General features: G+C 42.7%; 1 protein-coding gene across 1 annotated transcript in view; it reads right to left on the reverse strand.

The window, feature by feature from the left end:
- Positions 1-20,620, reverse strand: part of LOC120517708 (tensin-4-like) — a 33,075-nt gene extending 12,455 nt beyond the window's left edge. Inside the window, exons 1-3 of the mRNA XM_039740158.1 lie at positions 20,443-20,620; positions 7,431-7,969; positions 3,831-4,173 (exon numbers count right to left, since the gene is read on the reverse strand). Coding sequence (XP_039596092.1) covers positions 3,831-4,173; positions 7,431-7,860 — 773 coding nt within the window. The 5' untranslated portion in view covers positions 7,861-7,969; positions 20,443-20,620. The remainder of the gene's footprint in view (positions 1-3,830; positions 4,174-7,430; positions 7,970-20,442) is intronic.
- Between the last annotated feature and the right edge of the window lie 2,941 nt (positions 20,621-23,561).

Here is a 23,561-nt window from a genome sequence, read left to right on the forward strand (position 1 = left end):
CAGAGATTTTCGTGGAGAAGGATACGCGCACGGACTTTATTTACAAATAAAGGTAAGACCATAAACAGTTTTCAATTTTATAAAAAAAAAAAACTAGACTAAGAAAAAAACAATCCAATATATAAAAACTAAATTTTGACCTTAAATGAAATATTCTTTTGTCTTTCTTGTTATGCTTTTATTGAACAGTTGGTATTAAAATTGATTAAAGCATCATAATTAAAAGCTTTGAAAAACAACTAAATATTTCAATTAAGGTCAAAATTGAAATCTGTTTATGTGTATACTACTCTGTCCTTTCATTTGTATTGAATGAGTATGAATTGTGAAATTGTAGCAGCAAATGTAGAGCACATGGAGGGTGAGGAGCAAATGCTCTATAAATGTAACGTTCTTTCTTAGCCACATGTGCGCCTTACCGATGTGTGTGTAAAGAATGCTGATGAAATATGAAACATAAGCAGTAGTCAATGTGCAAGCTGCCAGATGATTAGTGAATAAGCGACTCTTTGGGTTCATATATTTGTAAACGTCACTCTGAAGGAGTCACCAGCCATGACCCTCACCGCACATCACTGCACTTCAGCCCTGGCAGCAGAAATCGACAACATACCGTCTGCTGGCGCCAGTGGCCGAGGGCCTCGTCTGTGGACCTGCATTACAGGCGCTCATCAAGCGGGTGTGACTGTCTGTGCAATGGACGTCATTACAACATGGACAAATCTCTCCCAATGCGTGCTTGTTTAAACCTTAACAGTAACGTGCTTATCCAGACTAATTTCTAGGGTTGAAACATTTGATCCTGCCGACTACACTCATCTGTTTGCTCACTGATAGTCAAGCTGTGTTTAACGGCATTATGAACTGTGTGTGTATTTTGTTGACTGAAACATAACTTGCACTGAAATATGTGTAGGCTGGCATATGTGGTCATGTAACAGAAAAAAAATGAAAATTGTACTAATATTATGTAAAAAAAAAAAAGCCAGAACTAAATAAAATAAAAACTAAAAATTTAAACGCAGAACTAAATAAAAATAAAAATTGTTGACTCCATTGAAAACTAGAATGATATTAAAAATAAAAAATAATTTTGTAAAATAAAATAAAAATTAAAGCTACAATTGATGTCAGAACTGAAATATCTGTGCCCTCTAAGTGTCTGTCTGAGTCTATTGGCCTCTCCAGGGTTGATGCCCACCTTGAGCTTATTCTTTTCCTGGCATGGGCTCCTTCTCCTTACAGTCAGTGATGAGACAAAATGATTTGTACGGAACTGAATTTACAGCGAAGCAAAAATGTGTGCTGTTCACACAAGAAGATGTTCCTGTCTGGAAGCACATTCAGACATTGAGACGTCTGCCTGTCATTTAGTATCCATATTTATAATAAAGCACTAGTCTGTCAATGGAGCTGGAACCTTGATATTGGTCTTAGTCAAACACTTATGATAGCAAAAATGTGGCTGAGGTCTGTCTGACTAGCTGGTGGGAAGACTAAAGTTTGTGAGGCTTAAGGAGAGGGTCTCTAATATGGACGTGAGCAACGCTGCAGCACCACAAGGAACAGTCCTGTCTCTTTTAATCTTCATTCCTCAGACTATAAATATAATAGCAGCTCATGTCAATTGCAGAAATTCTCAGATGATTCTGCACTTATGGGGGATATTCATGAAGGGGGCTGAGGCAGAGGAGAGGAGTCAGTTGGTGAACTCTGAGAACTGTCTGGAACTCAACAAGGCCAGGCAACACGTTACTGGCTTTCACCAAACCAAACAGCCTCAATGCCTGGTCACAATTCAGGAGGAGGCTGTGCACTGCTACAAGAATTTGGGGGTCTGCAACAATGACAGGCTGCACTGGTCTCGTAACACAGAGGAACTGCAGAAGAAAGGGCAGAGCAGACTCGTTATTCTCTTAGGAGACTGTGCCCCTTGGATGTGGGTAGTGACGTCCATTACACATTCGACAATTTTGTGATGGCTAGTCAGCGGTACGCTACGCCAGTAACATCACTGAGGGGGGCTCACTGAATCAACGAGCTGATTAAGGGAGGCAGGCAGGAAGACTCAGCCATGGGAGGTCCTCTGGACTGATGACCATTATGAACAATGCTCTATATCAGTGTTTCCCAACCTCGGCCATGTGGACCCCCTTGTGGCTGCAGGTTTTGTTCCCACCAGCTTCTGTTTTTAATTGGACTCCTGAGCTAATTAAGTGATGTGTTATTTCCCAAGTTCTGTGTTTTGGGAACAATAAAGAAATTAGAAAACTAAGTTTGCTAAAAAATATTAAAATGTACCAAGCAGTTATATGGAAATAATGAATTTTTTTTTCTTTTTAACAGTATTTTCATCTTGATTTTCATTCTGCTATTCTAGGTGTTCTAATTGTTTAATTAATTCATTATTTACTAATTAGCGGGTCTGATGCTAAAGTAGTTGCAGCCTTTGATTATTCCGTGTTGTTTGCCTGCGTGTCTGCTCTGCTCGTTTTAAGATGTCATTAATGAGATACAACGAAGGGGGAAAAACTGCACAGAGAAAGGGCAAAGTATAATGAAATCAACAAAAGAAAGCATTTAAATCTATAGAAAAAGCAGACATGTTTCTAAATGTCTTATGAATGTAAAGAATCATGGTGTTGTGCTTTTCTGAATGTCGAATAAAAGAAAAAATTATAGCAGCTAATTAATTGAGATCAGTGCTGTCAGGTGTAACTGTCACTGATCAGGAATCTGCTTGGAACAAAAACCTGCAGCCACAGGGGGTCCGCAGGACCGAGTCTGGGAAACACTGCGCTATATCCTCTCTCTGACACCCAGCATTCAGGACATTCAGCCAACAACTTAATCAAGAGAAGTGTGTCAAGAAATGTTAGTGGGTCTCGATCATACAGTACCTCTATAACGCTTTACTGGGCCTGGGACTGCTAAGTTCTCTTTCTTTTTTAATTATTCTGGTGTGTATTTGTGAGTGTATTGTTGTTTATCATAACACAATATTTCATATCATATAGTGCCTTTCATATCTATCTATTATATAGCACCTTTCATATCTATCTATCTATCTATCTATCTATCTATCTATTATATAGTGCCTTTCATATCTATCTATCTATCTATCTATTATATAGTGCCTTTCACATCTATCTATCTATCTATCTAATCTATCTATCTATCTATCTATCTATCTATCTATCTATTATATAGCACCTTTCACATCTATCTATCTATCTATCTATTATATAGCGCCTTTCACATCTATCTATCTATCTATCTATTATATAGCACCTTTCATCTATCTATCTATCTATCTATCTATCTATCTATCTATCTATTATATAGCGCCTTTCACATCTATCTATCTATCTATCTATCTATTATATAGCACCTTTCATATCTACAGTATCTATCTATCTATCTATCTATCTATCTATCTATCTATCTATCTATCTATCTATCTATCTATCTATCTATCTATCTATCTATCTAAGCCCTACCATGCACTGGCTGTTTCCTGCCTTGTACCCCTTGCTGCCAGGACAGACTCCGTCTCTTCAAACCCTGACCTGCACTGAGCACATATGAGAGTGTCCCGTTACATTCAAGGGGCACACAGTCTGATACGCTGACAAAAGCCGACAGATCCTATAACTTAACCCGTGATCCATGGAGTCACCAGGGCAGACCCTCCCAGTAATACAAAGTGGAAATCCCATCTAACAGGAAGCAGGCACATGTAATGGAATGGGTGCAAGAACATTTGGCAAACATTTTGTGTCATCAAGGTGTACTTTTGGCCTACCCACAATGCATCTCTAGAGACTTACCTTCCCAGAATGTAGCTTGTGTCAGAGCCTGGAGAGGTCGACAGCAGGGATATTTCGCTAACCCGTTGTCTGTGGCCTTTGAGGTTCATCGGGGACAAAGGGGGGTCACCAAAGCCACACTCTTTGCTCTTACAAGGTCCCGCCTGACGGAAGCAGTGGGGGGACGGTGAAGCACTTGGTCCGGTGGGGGAACTGGAGAAGATGAGGGAGCCACTGGTGGAGCAGCTCCTCTCTTTGGGTGATCTCTGTGGGATGGGGAGCCCCACCGATCTGGATTTGGTGCTCAAGGTGTCCTGCGAGGAGGTCCCCCTGGAGATCAGCTTGACTTCTGCATCTTGTGCTCCTGTGAGGTGAGACAAAGGTGCACATTTTACGTTACTGCAGGAAACAGTTCCAGGCCTGACTTTTATGTGACTTTGGTTATTCATATTCCCTCTAACAAAAGAAAGGCAGAACATTTGTGCCCTGAGGCTACTGTTTTGCTAGTTCAGCCATGGGTGCGCCTCCTTTGGCATCTCACCGCGCCCAAATCCTAAGACACTGGCCAAGGGCCAGCGAGACTGGGAGTGCCTGTGGTTTCAAACACCTTCCCTGGGCGATACGTAACTATGGATCTGTTTATCAACAAGCACCGCTTCTCTAGAGCCGTCTTCTCCTTCCAGCAGCATTTTAGAAAGCTTGGCCAAGCGTCAGAAAGAAGGACAGCGTGTTCTCAAACAACCTCCAAGCCAAAATACTGCTGGAATAGGAAAAGTCATTTGGGCAAGGGAATGAGCCAGCGTGCAGTCAAAAATCCCTTACATAAGATGGTGTCGAGCTACACTTTGGGGAGGACAAGGCGTATCAACAATGCTTTCACCACCAAGATGATGGCATCATTCCCACTGTGTTAGCAGCCTGCTCCCTTTCACATAAAAGACTGGAAGAACAAAACACACAAGACCCTCCGGCAGCTGGAAATCACAGTGCGTCCAAACCCCCTCAGTAACTGATCGCTGTTGGCAAGAGAAGCAACCGACAGCTGCTGGTGTGGCGTCCAGCAGAAGACACTGCCAGGAGTGAACGCTCAAACAGATAAGTAATCATTGCTGAGGTGGTCCAGCTTCGGAATTCTGCAGGGCTCACATCGGCCTGCTGGCCCAATGCAGAGTGTCAGATCCTGGAGCGGCTCTCTTCTTCTTATCTGCCAGGGCGTTCTGTGGTGCTGCTGCTGCCAATCGACTCCAAACAAAGGCAGCAGGCACCACATTTGAAGGTGCAACTGAAAATGCTTCCCACGGACCCCTTTCTAACCTTCTTTTAAGTTATATTAATCACACACATGCATATCTAGGGATGGTTTGGACTCAACAGTGGTTAAGGAGACCAACAGTAGCATCATGGGGGACTTCTGAGGCTTAGGCTCCTGATCTTTTATAAGCCCATGATCTTGGAGAGCCCCCGTCCTGCGTTTTGACATGTATAGACAACCACTCCATGAGGGAGCCCACCTCCCAACTTGACATATACGTTGGACTAACGGGTTTATCAGAGGCCTGGGGGTGTCAAAGCGCCTAATGAGTGCTAAAGCTCGTGACACCCCAGGAGACAAGTGAGGGGTAACTTCCAAAACTGGACAAAACCGAAAAAATGAAGTTCAGCGAGGATGTGAAGAAGGGGGTGCATGCAGAAAAAAAAAAAAAATCAAGGTGGGCAATGCCAGCCTGCTGGAAGCAAACTCTGCCAGCGAGATAACATCTTAATATAGGGGACAACTGAGAGGAGAACATTCAGTCCTTCAGGTCCTCCCATGTTTTCTTCCCGATTCCTGTAACTGTTTATGTGAAGAATTGTTTCAGGGGTCCACCACCTTAATTTCAACCACCAGCTCATAGTTCATACCTAAGTGAATGAATTCTGCGGGGTCAACCTCCCTATGCAGCTTTCTTTTTGAGACTGACGAGGTTCCATTCCCTGCGACTCTTAAATGACGTTTCAAAAAACCACTTAGCTATTTGCCCCCCACAACAGTGTGACGGGCTGGAGAAACACTTGAATCCTTGAATTTTGGAAGCAAAGTCCTCAAAAAACAAAGGCAGTTGGCACTACAGTGGAAGGTGCAGCTGAAAATGCGTCCCACGGACCCCCTTGTAAACTTTCTTTGAATTTATTTTAAATAACACACATTCATATCTAGGGATGGTTTGGACTTTTTTAGGTGACATACTTGTTGAGGGCGACCCACCAAGGTGGCTTTTTTATTTTTTTTGAGACTGGGGGCTCTGCCCACTGCTCAATTCGCTCGCCAACCCCCGGGTCTCTCTGCGGTTCTGCCGCTCGCGTATGGGGAAGCATATTTACAATTTAAACAGATTGTTACATATGCATAATAGAACTAATTATTTTACATTACAGCGAGTAATTAATCATAGTCAAAAACAGTAAAATGTAATAAATTGGAAGATAATTATGTTTCATGTTGCGTTAGAGGTTTTCGTTGCGTTATACGTTTTCGTTCTGTTTGGCTTTGAAATTAACACGCAAATACTTTTTAAACTTACACTTTTACTGTAAGCCTTCAGTAAAAACAATTTTTCGAATTAACTTTTTGTTAATATTGCATTGAATTTTGATTCTGTGTTTGGACATTCATCGAGACAACGTAATGTATAACTGCCCGTGAGTGAATATCGTTTCTTTCTCTTTAATAAATAAAACGACTTTTTGGAATGTTTGTCCCTGTGATTTGTTAAATGTCATAGCAAAAGCCATTCTAACAGGAAACTGTAACCGTTTTAACACAAATGGCGTATCAAGATCTCCTTTGGTGTCTAATGTTATCCCCTGAAGATGTACTACATTACCTTTCTAGTCACCTGAATTGTTCGACCAATTTTGAATACAACTAATCTTGTTCCATTGCATAGCCCATCACTCAGGCATCAATTACGCAATTACATTACAATACATCCTTCTTTCTACAGTAATTCGGCTGATGGAAGACCGGACGGTGATAACGGTTGTAGATATTGTTCGTGATATTATAAGTTGATGTTTTCATCTTCCGCACCATCACCACCAACTGTTTCAGCAGAGTCTATTAATACGCATTTCACTAATTTTCCGTGTAACTGATCGACAATTTTCATGTTAGTTCTTTTGACTTCATCGTTTCTCTAGGATTGCCCGTGTACTCATTTCTTCTGTTGATAACCCTTCAAGATGAAATTCTTCAATAAGATATGGACATGCTACGTCTTCTGATATTGGGAACTTAAAGTGAGGACAACGTAAAAATGTACAAGAGCTGAGGGAGCAGGAACTGTGTCTGACACAACCAATCACTTGAATGAGAAGAGAGACCGTGGTTGTGGCCATTGAGAGGAGGGCGGGACTAGAAATAATCTCATGGTCAAAGTCTCATCTCACGGGACTTGAAATGATCTCTATGAAAAAGTCTTGTCTCGTCGCTGTTTCTCCTCTCGCTAAACGCCTGTATTGTCAAAGGGGGCTTTAATGGGACACCATGCCTGAAAGTAAACTGCAGCCTTCTGCTGATAACACACGTTTAACCCTTTATCCTAAGTCATTTCTTTCCAGACCACCATGCTATAAATTTACCTGCTGTCCTTACTGACGCCTCGTCATTTTGCCCACGTGTTGTCTTCCCACCCTTACAGACGCCTAGAGGTTGAAAAGACGGATCCAGGTCCAGGATTAGCTGGTTGAGATTATCGATGGAGATGTCCAAGGTTGGAGAGTCTCCTGGAGGAGTCCCTGTGTAAGAAGGTCCGGAGTGGCCGCTCATGTGGCTTACGCTTCCCTTCCCCTGTACGTCATAGCGGAAGACTTTCTTGTCAGATGAATGAATTATGGAGCAGTCACGAAGCCAGTGATCACCACTGCCACCTCCATAGTGACAACCAGCGGATGACACAGGAAGGCAGCCAGGGCGGTTCCGACCATGACCCAGCTGCACCATTTCCTCTTTGGATGAGAGGCAGATTGTCTGTCCCACCCGCAGAACGTGGTTAGGGATTACTTGAGACATGCCAGTCCCAGAGGAGTGTTAGATCGTGAGAAGGAGCTCCTTCTGTTCAACACACTGGACAAGCTTCTTGTTTTTTAATCTCCAAATCAAAGTCAAAGAATGTGGAAATCTGTAAAGAAAAAAAAAATACATGAGATTAAAAGATAAGCAAGACATGAAATACCACCCTGAGGGATGGCATGTGTTGGCAGAGCGTGTACGCCACATGATGGAATCTCACACGCGCTGCTTGTCCCTGGGGCTACAAGCACTTTTGCTTTACATGTTGTAGGGGCCAATAGGGCGAGGACCAATTGTACCCACTTATAAGGACCGCCCATTCACGTTGGCATCCACACCTTTGGCATTCTTCCTAAATAATTAGTATATACGGCATCACTGTCTGGAACACTCAGTGCTCAGGCGTCTTTTCACATTCCACCCTAAATAAACCTCACACTGTCCCACTCCATCTGAACTAGTGTGGTGCTGAGGTGTCACCCATTGCATGGCTGCACTCAGAATTCACACGTTAAAGAAAACACTGTATACACAACAACACAATAAAACAACAATGACACAGTTTATCCAATCACATCAATAATCATAGTCATGTTTTTATTTTCATGTTTTCTTTCATTTTTGTTTTTTTAACCAGTGTGCAGTTGCATGTCGATGATATCGGCAGTTTAGATTTGGGGGCCGCTGGCATGTCCTAAGTGCATGTGACGTCATGGGGTGTGGTCACCTGGTTTGGCTAGTTGACTTACTGGGTGGGGAGCCACATGCACGAGGACTGGCGGCTCTTTTTTCGTACAAAATGGAATCATTTTTTCTAGTGGGAGAGAACCACATCCTCTATTACAAAACTGGTGGTCTCTGGGGTACTCATGAATGATCAGCTGGCAAGATGCAAAAGGACATGTGTTTGTGAGTCTGTATATCTGTGTGTTTGTCCGGTTGGGGTGCCTCTGTCATTCCAACAGGTGGCGTAACACAAACATCCATAGTAATGAAAGGCATTGCATTTGTCATTCAAACACACAAATATTAACACAGTTAATAACACTCATACCAAATGATATATAACAGAGAAATATGCATTCCATTTGTCATTCCAACAGGTGGTGCATCATAAGCATTAACACTGTGTTTACCAATCCCATACCAAATGGCATATAACATAGACATATGCACTGCATTTGTCATTCCAACAGGTGGTGCATCATAAACATTAACACTGTGTTTACCAATCCCATACCAAATGGCATATAACATAGAAATATGCACTGCATTTGTCATTCCAACAGGTGGTGCATCATAAACATTTGCAGTAAAGCATTTTATGCATTCCAATAGATGGCGCACTGGAAGCATTAATGCAGAGGCCTACGTCGACTAGTTGGTGTAACGTTATTCACTATGACACAAGCTACTGTGCATTGACCGTACAACAAACAAGACTGGCCTACAAACATTAGGAAAAGCCTTAGCCATTAGCTAAACAAACAAATCTGATAGGCTGAATGGTCTCCTCTCATTCGTCAAATTTCTTACGTTCTAAATCAGGCCCTTACTCCTTTTCCACAACTTATTAGAGGAGCTTCAGTGGCGAGGTTTGACACTAAGTGGGAGCAACTGTGATGGGTACAAGAGCAAAACACAATCTCAGCTACAGTATCTTACAAAAAAATCTAATTAGGTTAAGATACAGTTGGCATTAAGGGCAATGCCAACCTGACTTTTAATGCCAGACCATATAAGAAACTCCATGATAAGAACAGACTATGATGGGTGCTATGGATGAAAATAATCTGACAGAGGACAAAATAGGGGGAGGCTAAGGTGGGTCCCAGTGGAGAAAACTTCACAAATAGTGTGGAAAAGAACAGATTGTTTCTCAGCAAGCCTTTTCCTCATGAAGTTTCTTACTGCTTCTCAGTCAGGGTGTTCCTAATGTGCTCCTTATACTTGTATATATCACTTTTATTTGAATAAATGTGAATGGATATGAATTATGCATTTTAAAATAAAATGCATACAGAATGGGTCTTAAAAGTCCTTGAATGTAGAATTGCTCGTTCTTCTCGGGTACCATAGGAGGAAAACTCTTTATTCATCATCTTCATCACCGTTTGAAAGATAAGCTGTTCAGCTGACAGATGATAGGCCTTAAGCCTGAAAGTCTTGTCAAGCTAGAAATGAGGGTAGTGGATTCTGGGAAACCTGACAGGCTAAGCAGGATTCAGGGTTATTTGCTTAAGTTGAAAGTGCAATTTTTGATTCCCATGAAGAAGGACTTTGAGGTTATGATAATGACTCAATTACATTTTCTGAGTATTTTGAGAAGAGTGCCAGCATGCATGAAAACAAATCAGCTCCGGTGTTTTGTGCCTTTTTTTTAATTAATTAGACATGTTTCAAATAGAGCTCACTCTCTCAGCGGCTGCTTGAAGCCTGACGCTTTTAGTTCAGCTGTCTCCTTTCTGACACTTGTAAAGGGCTCAGCTCGTTTGCTGCTGCAGACACTTCTGAGGAGGTTCTCGTTATCTCTGCTGTGTGTGCTATGGACACATTACCATGAGTTCACTCTTTCTGGCAAGAAATCTTTTTCTTTTCATTTTTTTCAATTGAAGATATGTAATTTGTAACTAAGGAACTGGACCATCTGGGAAAGTGTTATCTGTGGGCTTGCTGCTGCTAATTGGACTGAATGAAGGCTGCATGAGCCCATCGGGGTTGTTTGATTCTGTGTATCATTTATACTTACTTCTATTTATTTTGATATCTTTCTGTTATAAAAGAAAATCTTGAGATGAGATGAGACTTTTGCCAAGAGATTTTTCTCAACCATTTCCGGTTAACGGCCCACGCCCGCGGTCCTCTCACCTCTCACTTGTGTGAATGCTTTTGTCAGACACAGTTCCTGTGCTCTCAGCTCTTATAAATTTTTACGTTTTCCTCACTTCAAGTTCCAAATAAAAGCAGACTTATTATGTCCAAATCTTATTGAAGAATTTCATCCCGAAGGGTTATCAACAGAAGAAATGAGTACACCGAGAAACGATGACGTCAAACAAATTAACGCAAAAAATGTCGATTGGGTACACGGCAAATTGGTGAAATGTGTACCAATAGACTATGCTGAAACAGTTGGTGGTGATGATGAAAACATCAGCTTACAATATGCTGAACAATATCTACAACCATTAATACCATCTTCCACCGGCCGAATTATTTTTGAAAGTAGGATTATTATAATGTAATTGCGTAATTGATGTCTGAGTGATGGCGGTGCAATAGGATGAAATTAGTTGTATTAAAAATTGGTTGAACATTTCTGACATGTAAAATTTTAACAGGCAACAAGAAAGGTAATGTAGTCCATCTTCAGGAGATAACATCGGACACCAAAGGAGATCTTGATACGCCATTCGTATTTAAACGTTTACAGTTTCCCGTTAGAATAGCTTTTGCTATGACAATTAACAAATCACAGGGATCAACATTCAAAAAAGTCAGTTTATTTATTAGAGAGAAAAATACGATATTCACTCCCGGGCAGGTATACGTTGTGATGTCACGATGAAAGTCCAAATCAAAGTTCAATGTGATATTGATGAAAAGTTTATTCAAAAAATTTACAGTAAAAGCGTAAATTTAAAAAGTATTTGCGTGTTAATCTCAAAGCCAAACAGAACGAAAACGTATAACGTAACGAACACCACTAACGCCACATGAAACATAATTTTCTTTCAATTTATTACGTTTTACAATTTTTTTAATATGGTTAATTATTCGCTGTAATGTAAAATAGTTCTATTATGCATATGTAACAATTCCCATGAAAATAACAATCTGTTTAAATTGTACATCCGTTTCCCCATACGCGAAGCAGCAGATCTGAGAAGTGGCTAGCGTGTAGTGCCCACCCGGGGGTTGGCGAGCAAAGCGATCAGAGGGCAGAGCCCACTAGTCAATAAAAAAAACTACATTTTCAGTGAAGCTGTAAGATGATGTCTTTGTCACAGTGCTGTTAGTGTCTCTGGGAAGCTGGATTGTCCATTCCTTGTCTAGTTGCAGTCCCTTAAGTCCTTCATTGGTGGGAAACCGGGTTGAAGTAAAGATTTTAAAAGTAAAGACAACTCCAGTGAGCAAACTACCTGCCACTGGGGTAATGTGGGTGAAACACATGGGGTCCACTATGGACAGTGAGCCAGGTGAGTGGATACGGGTAAGAGTTACAACTGGGAGAAGAATCCATTCGACGGCTGAGCCAAACATACAGGAGGAACAATGTGGATTTTGTGCTGGCTGTGGAACAGTAGACCAGTAGCTACTGGAGGGTCTAAGGGTGTACGATAACCCAGCCTACATGTTTTTGTAGATTTAGCGAAAGCCTATGAGCGTGTCCGTCAGCATGTGTTGTGGGAGGGGCTTCAGGAATAGGGGCTCGCAGGGCCATTCCCGCGTAATATTTATTCCCTACTTGAATGCAGAGAGAGCTGTGTCCAAATTCTCAGCGTTAAGTCAAATTCATTCGCTGTGGTGGCCGGGCTGTGTTTTGCCACCACTCCTGTTTGTGGTTTTCATGGACAGCATATCAAAGCAAAGCTGAGGATGTGAGGTGTCCAGTTGGGACCGCCAGCGGTAGCATCTTTGCCTAATGCAGATGATGTCGTCGTCTGTGACCTTCGACACGCTCTCAAGGCGATTCGCAGCCGAGATGAGGATCAGCACCTCTCAGTCCGAGGCCATGGTCTGCTTGGAAAAGTGTGGATTGTTCTCTCCAGATGAGAGGGGGGAACAACTGCCCTAAGTGGAGGTGTTCAATGTCATCTCGAGATCTCGTTCACGAGTGACAGAAAAAGGGAAAGTGAGAAAGATATGCGGATTGGAGTGGCGGCAGCTGTCCATGGTGGTGGGGCAGGTGCGGAGTCTAAAAACGAAACTCTTGGTTTACCGGTCAGCCCACATCACCTAAGCTCTTGACTTGTGAGTAATGACTGAAAGAAATGAGGCTGCTTTGCATGGTGTCTGGGCTAACACTTTGTGATAGGGCGAGAAGCTCAGCGATTTGGGAAAGCCTCAGTGCCCCTCCTGATGGAGAGGAACCAGTTGAGGTGGTCTGAACATGTTGCAAGGATAGCAGAGCTGCTCTACTCAGCTGTGACCGACCCAGGACATACTGGACAGTGCTGTGCAAGTTCACACCTCACAAGAACTCACTCAAAGTTCAGTTCACACAGATTAAAATGAATAAACTCACGTTCATAGTTCACCACTTCAATTTTGTTCAGTTCATTTTGTATTTTTTAAGGAGTGAGAATAAATGACCCATGAGTTTACTTTTTTCAATTTTGCACGCCTTATTATAGTGTTCTTGAATAAAATTATGAAGACTTTTTTTATTTAAATATACTTTATTAAGTTATGCCCAGCAACAAACATGTATAAACATATATGCTACTATCCTCCCGGTCAAAAACGATATTAAATAGATGTAAGTCTACATATAAATTACCGCTCTGTTTCCAACCGGGTGACTGTGGCCCGGCGTGTAGGTGAACTAACGTGTTACGCTGCCGGTCACAATTCGCGTCACATATTGCAAGTCTAAAATATAAAGTGGCCTGGCGTAGTCCAACGTTTTCCTAAAAGTGAAAGTGGAGCTTCACCGCGTGCTCGCGTCATCGGGGGTGCAGCTTAAGCACAAGCAGGCAGACACAGACAGCGGCGATTTGATTTCACGTTATATTTTACCAATTACAAAAAAATGGCAAAAAATTCGTACTAAATAAATATTTGTATAAATCCTGATCCAGAATGTCACCTAAAACTGAAGCTCAAGTTCAAGTTCTTCACTTGCAAATCCGTTTAGTTAAGTTCACCGTTGTTAGAAATATGAGGTTGTTCAATGAAGGCGCTCTTTTGAACGATGCTGGGGGGATTATATCCCTCAGCTGGCTTGGGAATGCCTGGGCAGAGGTGGCCTTAGGGGTGTGCAGCTGACCAACCCCACGCGGGGCCAGTTACGTCAAATGCTGTTACCAGTATGTGTGGAGCGTATAAAGGTGCATGAGATCCATCCATCCATTTTCTAACCCGCTGAATCCGAATACAGGGTCACGGGGGTCTGCTGGAGCCAATCCCAGCCAACACAGGAACCAATCCTGGGCAGGGTGCCAACCCACCACAGGACACACACAAACACACCAAGGCCAATTTAGAATCGCCAATCCACCTAACCTGCATGTCTTTGGATTGTGGGAGGAAACCCACGCAGACACGGGGAGAACATGCAAACTCCACGCAGGGAGGACCCGGGAAGCGAACCCGGGTCTCCTAACTGCGAGGCAGCAGCGCTACCACTGCGCCACCGTGCCGCCCTGGTGCATGAGAATTTAATACAAATAATGTTAACATACACCGGATTTTCTCATTACAGTATTCAGCTAAATTTTTGCAAGATAACTTTATCAAAATATGTAACGATCTAATCTATTAAAAAAGTGAGCCACAATCTCTTCCACTCATGGCGTCGACGGCGATACGGCTAAACCAGTAATAAAACGTTGCTGTGCATTCCACTACCAAACACTTCCCGCACTGTTTCAACTCGGCCTACAGTAGCAGACTGAACCAAAGACTCGACTAAGAAACGATGGTAGGCTCTCCGGACATGAAGGAGTCATAAAGCGACAAGCCATCAGTTGTTCCCAAGTCAAAACAGAAGCCAACCCAGCGTCTAATGGGCTACAACTATTTTAGGATGGGATTATACTCGCGACCCGTTTCGGGTGATGAAGGTGGACTATGGAATGTTTTCAGAGATGCACATGTATGGAAATTGACCTTGAAGAGGGATTTTAAAAGGGTTCCTCTTAGAAGCATCTCATATATACCGTATTTACTCGTGTACCACGGGCCCTCGGGTAAGACGCGCACCCTAATTTTACAAAGAGAATCGCGAAAAAAGTTTTGCCCCGTGTACAACGTGCATTGTGATTGTATAGGAAGCGTTTAGAGAGAGAGAGAGAGAGAGAGCACGAGTGGGCGAGCAAGAGAGAGAGAGCGAGTGGGCGAGCAAGCGAGCGAGAGAAGAGAGCGAGTGGGCGAGCAAGCGAGCGAGAGAGAGAGTGAGCGAGCCCAAGCAGAAGAAGTAAACATTACAGAATTACATTTCCTCATGTATGACGCACACCTGATTTTCTAATGCTAATTTTCAGGAAAAAACGTGCGTGTGGTACACGCATAAATACGGTATATACTAGAGAATATAACTTGACAAATCTGCTCGAACGGGACACACGCGGACCTCAAAAGTGGGGCTCCCTTAGGCGTAGTTGCCCCACTTGAGCCTACGAATTCACCAAGAAGAGCTGAAATCTGTAGCTGGGGACTGGGAAGACGGGGCTGACCTGCTTGGCCTACTGCCGCCTTGATCCTTACCAGAAAAAGAAACTGTTAAGAAAATGAGAGATGAGATGAGAGTCACCAGTTGGTTTTGATATTAAGACAAAAGAACCTAAGGGGTTAGCTGGGTACATTTTAAGTTGGGCGCAAGTCATTGGTGATGTGACATTCCTCGATTTTAGAAATACCAGGGTGTTGTAGCGTGTTAGCCATTGTGAATGCCGTTTGACGTCGGGCACAGTGACACCTTTTATGGGCGAACTAAAGAGATTACGACTCGGGGCCCCTTCTTCAGGCGAGATTGGTTTAGGGTTAGATTGGGGCCTGAGTTGACTCGAAAGCTCACATGTCGTAATCTCTTTAGTTCGCCCATGAAAGGTGTCATTGTGCTCGACGTCTCACTCGATATCACACACTTCGCACTCCATGTAGTTATCTGAGGCCTGGGTGTTATTATCGTTCACGGGAGTTTCTGTGTTTTTACCCACAGGGTCCCCAGCTTAGAGCCTTCAGCTGCAAGGACACTACAGGTATGCCGGCGAGGTGAGGGGCAGCTGCTGCACGCTCTTTTATTCCGACATGGATCCTAATGATTTCATCCTGTATCATTAAGTGTGGCCGGTCTCGACAAGTCAGGCTAACACGCCAATGTGATAATTTGCTGGAAAAAACATACTTTGGTGAATGAGTGGTTTATAGAAGCCATAAATGAAAAGTTTACCTCTCTGCTTGTTTGCCGAGTGGTTGGCAGCACGAGACAGCTGCGCCTCATTACGTACTTTAATGCTTATTAACGCGTGGATGGCCACAGTCTTTATGGGCCGCTCAGTCAGGGGGTCTACCCTTCATAAGAAGCAGAGGCTGTAAAACCGAAGAAAACCAGCAGGGTAGCTGAGCAGGGGTCTTGTTTCATTTACCTGCGTGTTTTTAGCTTAATTACATGTCCTGCCAAACAAAGACACCCAGGGTGAGCCAGGAGTTCTCAGGGGGGTCAATGATACATCCCTGTCCTCATCGTCTTATTAAACCACACAAGTGTCACTAAGCCCCTCTGCAATGGGTGGGCGTGGTGCTCCACATACTGACACGTTTCTGGCAGGGGAGACCAAAGATGAAGAAGGAGCTGGCAGGTCAAAGGGCTGTCAGTCACCGAGTGAGACCCTGCCGTCGGCCAGCGTTTAATCTTGTCAGAGTCGCTGCCGCCGTTAATCACGGCTTCGGTGCAGTTTGTCATGACCGGCCAGACGTTCTCTTCCCATCCTGACTAATGAAGTGACATCAATTGTCAGATCTCCTTGTGCTCCGGTGCAAGATGCTGGCAGGCAGCACAGTAATTGCTTCACCAGGGCCCATAAATCAAGGCTCATGTAGGAGCTTCCAAAGCAACAGATCACGAATGGCAAAATACAGTCAGCTGAAAAAAAAATGATTGAGCAAATAAATTCTGAGCCGCTTCGAAATCAATTGTCATTATGTTAGATCCCAAAGTAGGAGGCCCACAGACGAAAAGAAAACCTCTCTTATCCAGCATGGTGTCAGTGGGGTTTTGATGTTCTCTTACATTCATCTATTTCAATGGCCCCTGGTAAAAGGGGGACGGCCCTGAGTAATGATGTTGCCAAGGAAACAGGAAGGAGGCCCACCAAGGAGGGGTGCAATATCAGCACAGTAAACATCCGCAGACGTCTCCGTAATCAGCATTTAATGAACTTGCTGAGAAGGGAAACGCTGTTTGACTTTATCACTCTGCAAACAATGAGCCACCTGAGTGTAACTCACCGATCCATTAGACCCTTCAGGATTTAGCAGCAGAAATCTGGCCTACTGGACTCGTGAAAAGGGCCTCAAAGAGCTTCACCATCTGTGCCACACCACTGCAGATATGATTGTTAGGTGAGAGCCGTCAAAAGATCACAGAGCGTGTGCCTCTCCTCGATCTCCGAATTACTGGACGTGACAACCACCAGTTTAACGATTTCATTCTTACAGAAACTGATACTCCGATACTATGGGTTACACCCTTATAGATGTCACATAACATCATCTATTTATCTTCCAAACCTGAACATTTTAGTACAGGGTGGCATCAGGCAGGGCCTACCCAGCATCTCCAGCCTCGGAGAAAGACCCCATCCTGGATAGTATGCCAGTGCACTGCCGGGTACAGACACACTTACTCAAGTTAAAGCACTTTAAACTCACCAACTAACGAAACGTGCCCATCTTTGACACACGGGAGGAAACTGGAACAAAAAACGTATATGTTAGATAAACCTGTGAGGATATTCACTTAAACAGCAATAGGCTGATTTAAAATATGGTGTGTGATAATAACACCGACTGACTACGTGACATTAGCTAAACAAGCAGGAAATGTGCAGCAAATCCTCCTGAAATGATTTATGATAAGAGTGTGGGGTGCGGCAGAGCCATAGACCCCCTCAAAGAAGTGACACACGCATTACTGTGCATGACACTGGTGCTGACCACCTTAGGCGAGTTATATGTGTGATAGATAGATAGATAGATAGATAGATGTGAAAGGCACTATGTAATAGATAGATAGATAGATAGATAGATAGATAGATAGATAGATAGATAGATGATAGATGAAAGGCACTATATAATAGATAGATAGATAGATAGATGTGAAAGGCAGATAGATATAGATAGGAAAGGCACTATATAGATAGATAGATAGATAGATAGATAGATAGATAGATAGATAGATAGATAGATAGATAGATGTGAAAGGCACTATATAATAGATAGATAGATAGATAGATAGATAGATAGATAGATAGATAGATAGATAGATGTGAAAGGCACTATATAATAGATAGACAGATGTGAAATGTACTATATAATAGATAGATAGATATTCTCACATTGCTCATATACAGTATGCCTTGATTAATTACAGACAGATAGATTCCAATTTTACAGAAACTCAAGAAATGTCAGAACAAACAACAATAACAACAACAGCCCCCTTCAAATACACAACACAATTACCAAAAAGAGGAAAGCGTCTGACTCTGTATTGATAAAAATCTTTCCCAGTGAGACATTATTAAGGTAGATTGCCGTGCAGTAGGTGTGAATGTTAGAACAATTGAAATGAGAAGAGGCCATTCAGCCCAACAGAGCTCGCCAGTCCTATCCACTCAGTTCTTCTAAAATAACATCGAGTCGGGTTTTGAAGGTCCCTAAACTGTCCTCCTGCCCATCATGCTCTTTGTCTCACCAGCTCTTCCTGACACCCTTCCTTTGATGAATTCCTCGATGCCAGTGTGTTACAGAGAGGATGGGCCGCATTGTTGATTATAGTTATCAGGTTTGTCTCCTCCACTGTGCCTGCCTTCTTAATTAGCCTGTTACTTTGGTGGGTCTCTCTTGAAGTGATGTTACCAGCCCAGCACTCCACACCGAACTCTCACAGAGTTTTAGAGAACGTTAAGGAGGTCTCGCTCACATTCGAAGAAGTGCAGTCTCCTAAGAAACACCAGTGTGCTCTGTCCTTTATCAGAGTACATCAATTCTGTGTTTCCAGACCAGTCCAGCCTGTCACTGTTGTGAACCCCCAAGTACTTATAGCAGCCCACCACCTCCACATTCACTCCCTGAATACTGACCAGCCACAGAGGCTCTTTATGGGCGAAGGTTTAGTTGCGGACAATTCTTTAAGCTTTCCACCCGACTCCTCTCCTCTGTCTCGCCCCCCTTCTCAATGTACCCCTTTAGTTCAGCATTTCTTGGTCAACTCATATCATGGTGCGTTATGCTGATATAAACGAGACATTTCTTGCATGGTGTTGTTATGTGAACCTCCTACATGATACACGGCTCCCACCTCTCCACTACATAAGTGAGGGGCTTCCCAGCTAAGTTCCATTTGTTACATTCCAGGTACACGTGATATGGGGTGTTATGTCTACATAAACCTTGTTAATTCACAGATACTGACTGTTTATCCATTACATTCATTTCTAAACCACGCTAACTTTATCCATTTCAGATTCTGTAGGCAACACTGCCCAGTCTCACCGATGGTATCCGCCATGCCGTCTGGACTGGAGTGCATTTGCTCCTCGGTGCTTTTCGATTTTTTTTTATGTGATGTCTACACAAGACCCTTGGATTAGTTATTAAAGCTTTACCTCTTGTTGTTCTGTGGTGCATACAGTAAATCAGTTAGCTGAAATCTTAATTTCATAAGCTATGAATGATAACACACCTTCATGATTTAACAACGTTTTTGAAGTCCCGTTCCCAGCCACAGACGTAGACAGGCATTCCAGCTAAAGTGCTTGAACCTCTGAACCCTTACATGGTAACCCACCATACGTGAAGGGAAATGAAAACGAAACATAAAAGCCGATAAGCCCTGTGGAACGCGCTGGCCCCTCTACAGCTGGACTACGAACTCAGTCCTCGATGGAAACTCTCCCAGATGATCAGAACCGTTCCTGTATTTCCAAAGTGGATCACCCAACCTGCCCGAGAGGTGAACACTTTAAAATGGCTGCCTTGAGATATAAAACTCTGATTTTTACCTTTGACAACTAATTTTAAATCCTTAACTTTAACCTTTTGGGCACCTGAGCCTACTAAAATTGTCCTTTCATGTACATTTTCTGACATGTAATTCATCCTTTGCTGTCTGGAATATAAAGCGCTCTATGAAATGAATATTCACGAACACGGATCAGAGTGAAACCTTCTTGTTAAGCTGTAAAACTTTAAGGATGCCACAGGTTTACTTAGAAGCACACGATCTGTGCTACAGGGGGCTGCTGTCTATCAAAATGTCATGTATACGGACCACCAGCTATAACCTTGCACTCCATTAATGCAAAATCAACATTTATTTGTACAAAAAATTTGCAGAACACAATATTCTTAAACTCACTTAATCTAATTCAGGGTCATGGGCTATAAAAAGGATTCAAAAGCAGCTTTCTATATTGATTTTACAAATATTACATATTTAGTGAAATGTGAAATAATACAATCACAAAACTCATTGGAGCAGCAGGAATGCCCATCACAGCTTTATTTGAACCCGAGCCATCTCTGAAGTTTAACTCGTCTTCTTCAGTTTATGCAACAACTACATCACAAAAAACAATATAAGATTTTGTCTTGTACAAAGCTAAATAAAGAACTGAAACTTAAAGTTTGTACCTTTATGACTGCTGGTCATCGGCTGGTCAAGCTGTGTCGGCTGCAAGCTGTGCTCTGTGGAAGTGCTGCGTGATTCCCAGTTTTAAAAGAAGTACACGCTGCTGGGATTTCTCTTAAACAAGACGCCTCCGCCTACACTGCAGAATTTTTTGGGAAGGGTTGCTGACATCACGCAGGTAAACTGAATGGGAATGCACACCCCTGCAGAGGAAATGCCCGTAGAAGGAGTCAGCAAATCATATACGTGTGTGTGTGTGTGTGTGTGCAGAAGGGTGAAGACGAGAAGCAAGAAATCTGACTGGCGGCAAGAAACACAGGCAAACCAAAAGAAGTGAAGGTACATACTGCAGATAGATAGATAGATAGATAGATAGATAGATAGATAGATAGATAGATAGATAGATAGATAGATAGATAGATAGATAGATAGATAATGAAAGGCACTATACAATAAATAGATAGATAGATAATGAAAGGCACTATACAATAGATAGATAGATAGATAGATAGATAGATAGATAGATAGATAGATAGATAGATAGATAGATAGATGGAGTGCCTGCTGCACATTATGAGCCCGTGTGTGTCTTTGCCTTATTTAATTACAGACACATTGGAGATTAGAGTTTTATTTGAACCTCTGCAGGCTCAGATCTCAGTCCTGAGTGCTGCCCTAAGGTGCCATAAGATTCCTGAAGTTACAGTAATGTGTGATAATGGAAGTCATGCAGGGTGTGTCCATCGACTTCGATCCTCAATATTTATAATCTCTGCGGTTTTCTTTCTTTCTTTTATTGTTATTGGGGGACACACTAATAGTTTGCTGCAGCACACGAGGAAAGCCTCTCTCCGTAGCTGACAATGATGCGTGTTAGTCATGTCATTTAATCCGTGTCTTGTCTCTGTACACAAAGAAGCAAGAGAAACCCAAAACAGGTCACATTATTTAGAGGCTCATCTTTCTGAAGCTGAATGACTTACAGCCCGGAGTGAATTGAATTGATTCATCATGGTAGCATGTTTAAGGAGTTGGGTCCCCCATTATTTTTTCCTGTAAATTGCTGAAGAGAGGGCAAAGAGTAATCAGCCATCTCTCCCCACCCCATGCCATTACTGCTGATACTCGATTGAATGGCACTTCCATTAAGGCTATGGAGCATTTAAGATTTACGTGCCTTCCGTGCCGTTTTTTTTTCAAGTCTGAACTCAGGCAGTGCCCCTTTACAAGTAATAAGCCTGGAATTTATTTTTAATGGGTGATGCATTGCCGGATGTTTTATAATATCCCATTTTCACAGCATTTCCTGTGTCATCCGTAAAGACATCCAAAACATGTCAGCATGTATGACTCTGCAGTATCCATTTCTGAGCTGCTACATTCCCTCATATTGATCCCAAACTTGTGCTTAGTGGGCATCCAACTCGCAGCTCTCACCTTTCAGCCTTAGTGTGGCACCAGTTGTCGCCTTGCTCTTCTGTAACCTAATTAAAGCAACCAGGTAGAAGATAAATGAGGCAGACCTCCTCCTCCACCCAAACACTATGCCTCTTTATGAGATGCCCACCAAGCAAACGTGACTGGATCCAGTAACAGGACTGCTGATCACTTGCTGGACAACGCGATCGGCCTTTTCCTGGCTCTCGCTTCTGGACACTGTCTCCTCAGTCTTGATGCTCTCATGTAAAACCAGGTTTTTAGTTCTCTAGACCAGGGGGGGCTCTCAAAGTCAGTCCTGGGGTCCAACTGCAGCTGCAGGTTTTTGTTCCCACCAGCTTCTGTTTTTTAATTGGACTCCTGGGCTAATTAAGTGAACTATTATTTCCCAAGTTCTGTGCTTTGGGAACAATATAGAAATTAGAAAACTAAGTTTGGAAAAAAAATATTAAAATGTACTAAGCAGTAATATGGGAATAATGTATTTTCTTTCTTTTTAACAATATTTTCATCTTGACTTTCTTTCTGTTTTTCCGGGTGTTCTAATTGTTTAATCCATTATTTTCTAATTAGTGGGTCTAATGCTAAAGTAGTTGCAGCCTTTTACAGTTCAGTGTTGTTTGCTGGGGTGTCTGCTCTACTCCTTTTTAATTTGAAGATACAATGAAAGGAGCAAATTGTATGGAGAAAAAGCAAAATATAATGAAAGCAATAAAAGTGAGTTAAGCATTTAAATCTATAGCAGAAATGGAAATATTTGTCAATGTCTAATAAATGTAAAAATCATGCCTCTTTCCTTTGCAGCAAATTAATTAAGATCAGTCTTATCAGTTGTCATGGATTATGAATTTGGTTGAAGCAAAAACCTGAAGCCACAGTGGGCTCCCAGGACCGACTTTGAGAACCCCTGGACTAGAACCTTCTAAGTACTGGATGCCAACCCTCATTTGGTCATTCTAATATAATTTCTGAGCTCCTCCTGTCTTACAGTACAAACTAATCCTACTTATCTGCATCCACAGTTCCTTAGGTTATTAACATAGATGGCCATTTTGTGTCCATATTCTCCCAGGGTGGTCTAGGGTCTTAACCCAAGTTTACACACAATGACATTTGCAGTTATCCTGACATTCCCTACTCATTCATCGATGTGCCCCTGGTCCTGTTAAGGCCGACAGGTTGACGTTAGGCCTGTGGTAGTCTGCTTGTATGGTAAGCTGCCCAACTCTGTCCAGTCTCGTTTTGTGGGTTTATAGGCGAAGACCCTAACAATGAGAAAATGTTCTCTTTCTCTTAAGAATCACAATCTCAGAATCCCTAGTGACCGTCATGTAGGTAGTGATAGCATGGTGCAAAAACAACATCGCAGCCTTGACTTCTGGTGGCCATTGCCTCCTGACTATCATTTAAAAGGACTAGGGGGCTTTGCACCCTGCTCGCTTCGCTCACCAACTGAGCCTGTGCTATACGCCAACCACTTGGCATCTCTGCTGCTTGTGTTGTGAAGAGGCGGACTGAACGCACCCCAAGCAGACTCAAGACCCCCTCTCTCTTAAACGGGGATACAATGAGAAACAAGCTGCTGCTGTGCTGCGTGATCTGCACCTCGTGCGGCACTTCGAACATTTAAAGGCCTCTACAGCAGCTGTCCTACTCTTTGTCTCACTGCCTTGTCTCTCTTCTC

The sequence above is a fragment of the Polypterus senegalus genome, chromosome 17, assembly GCF_016835505.1.
Source record: "Polypterus senegalus isolate Bchr_013 chromosome 17, ASM1683550v1, whole genome shotgun sequence".
NCBI lineage: Eukaryota > Metazoa > Chordata > Cladistia > Polypteriformes > Polypteridae > Polypterus > Polypterus senegalus.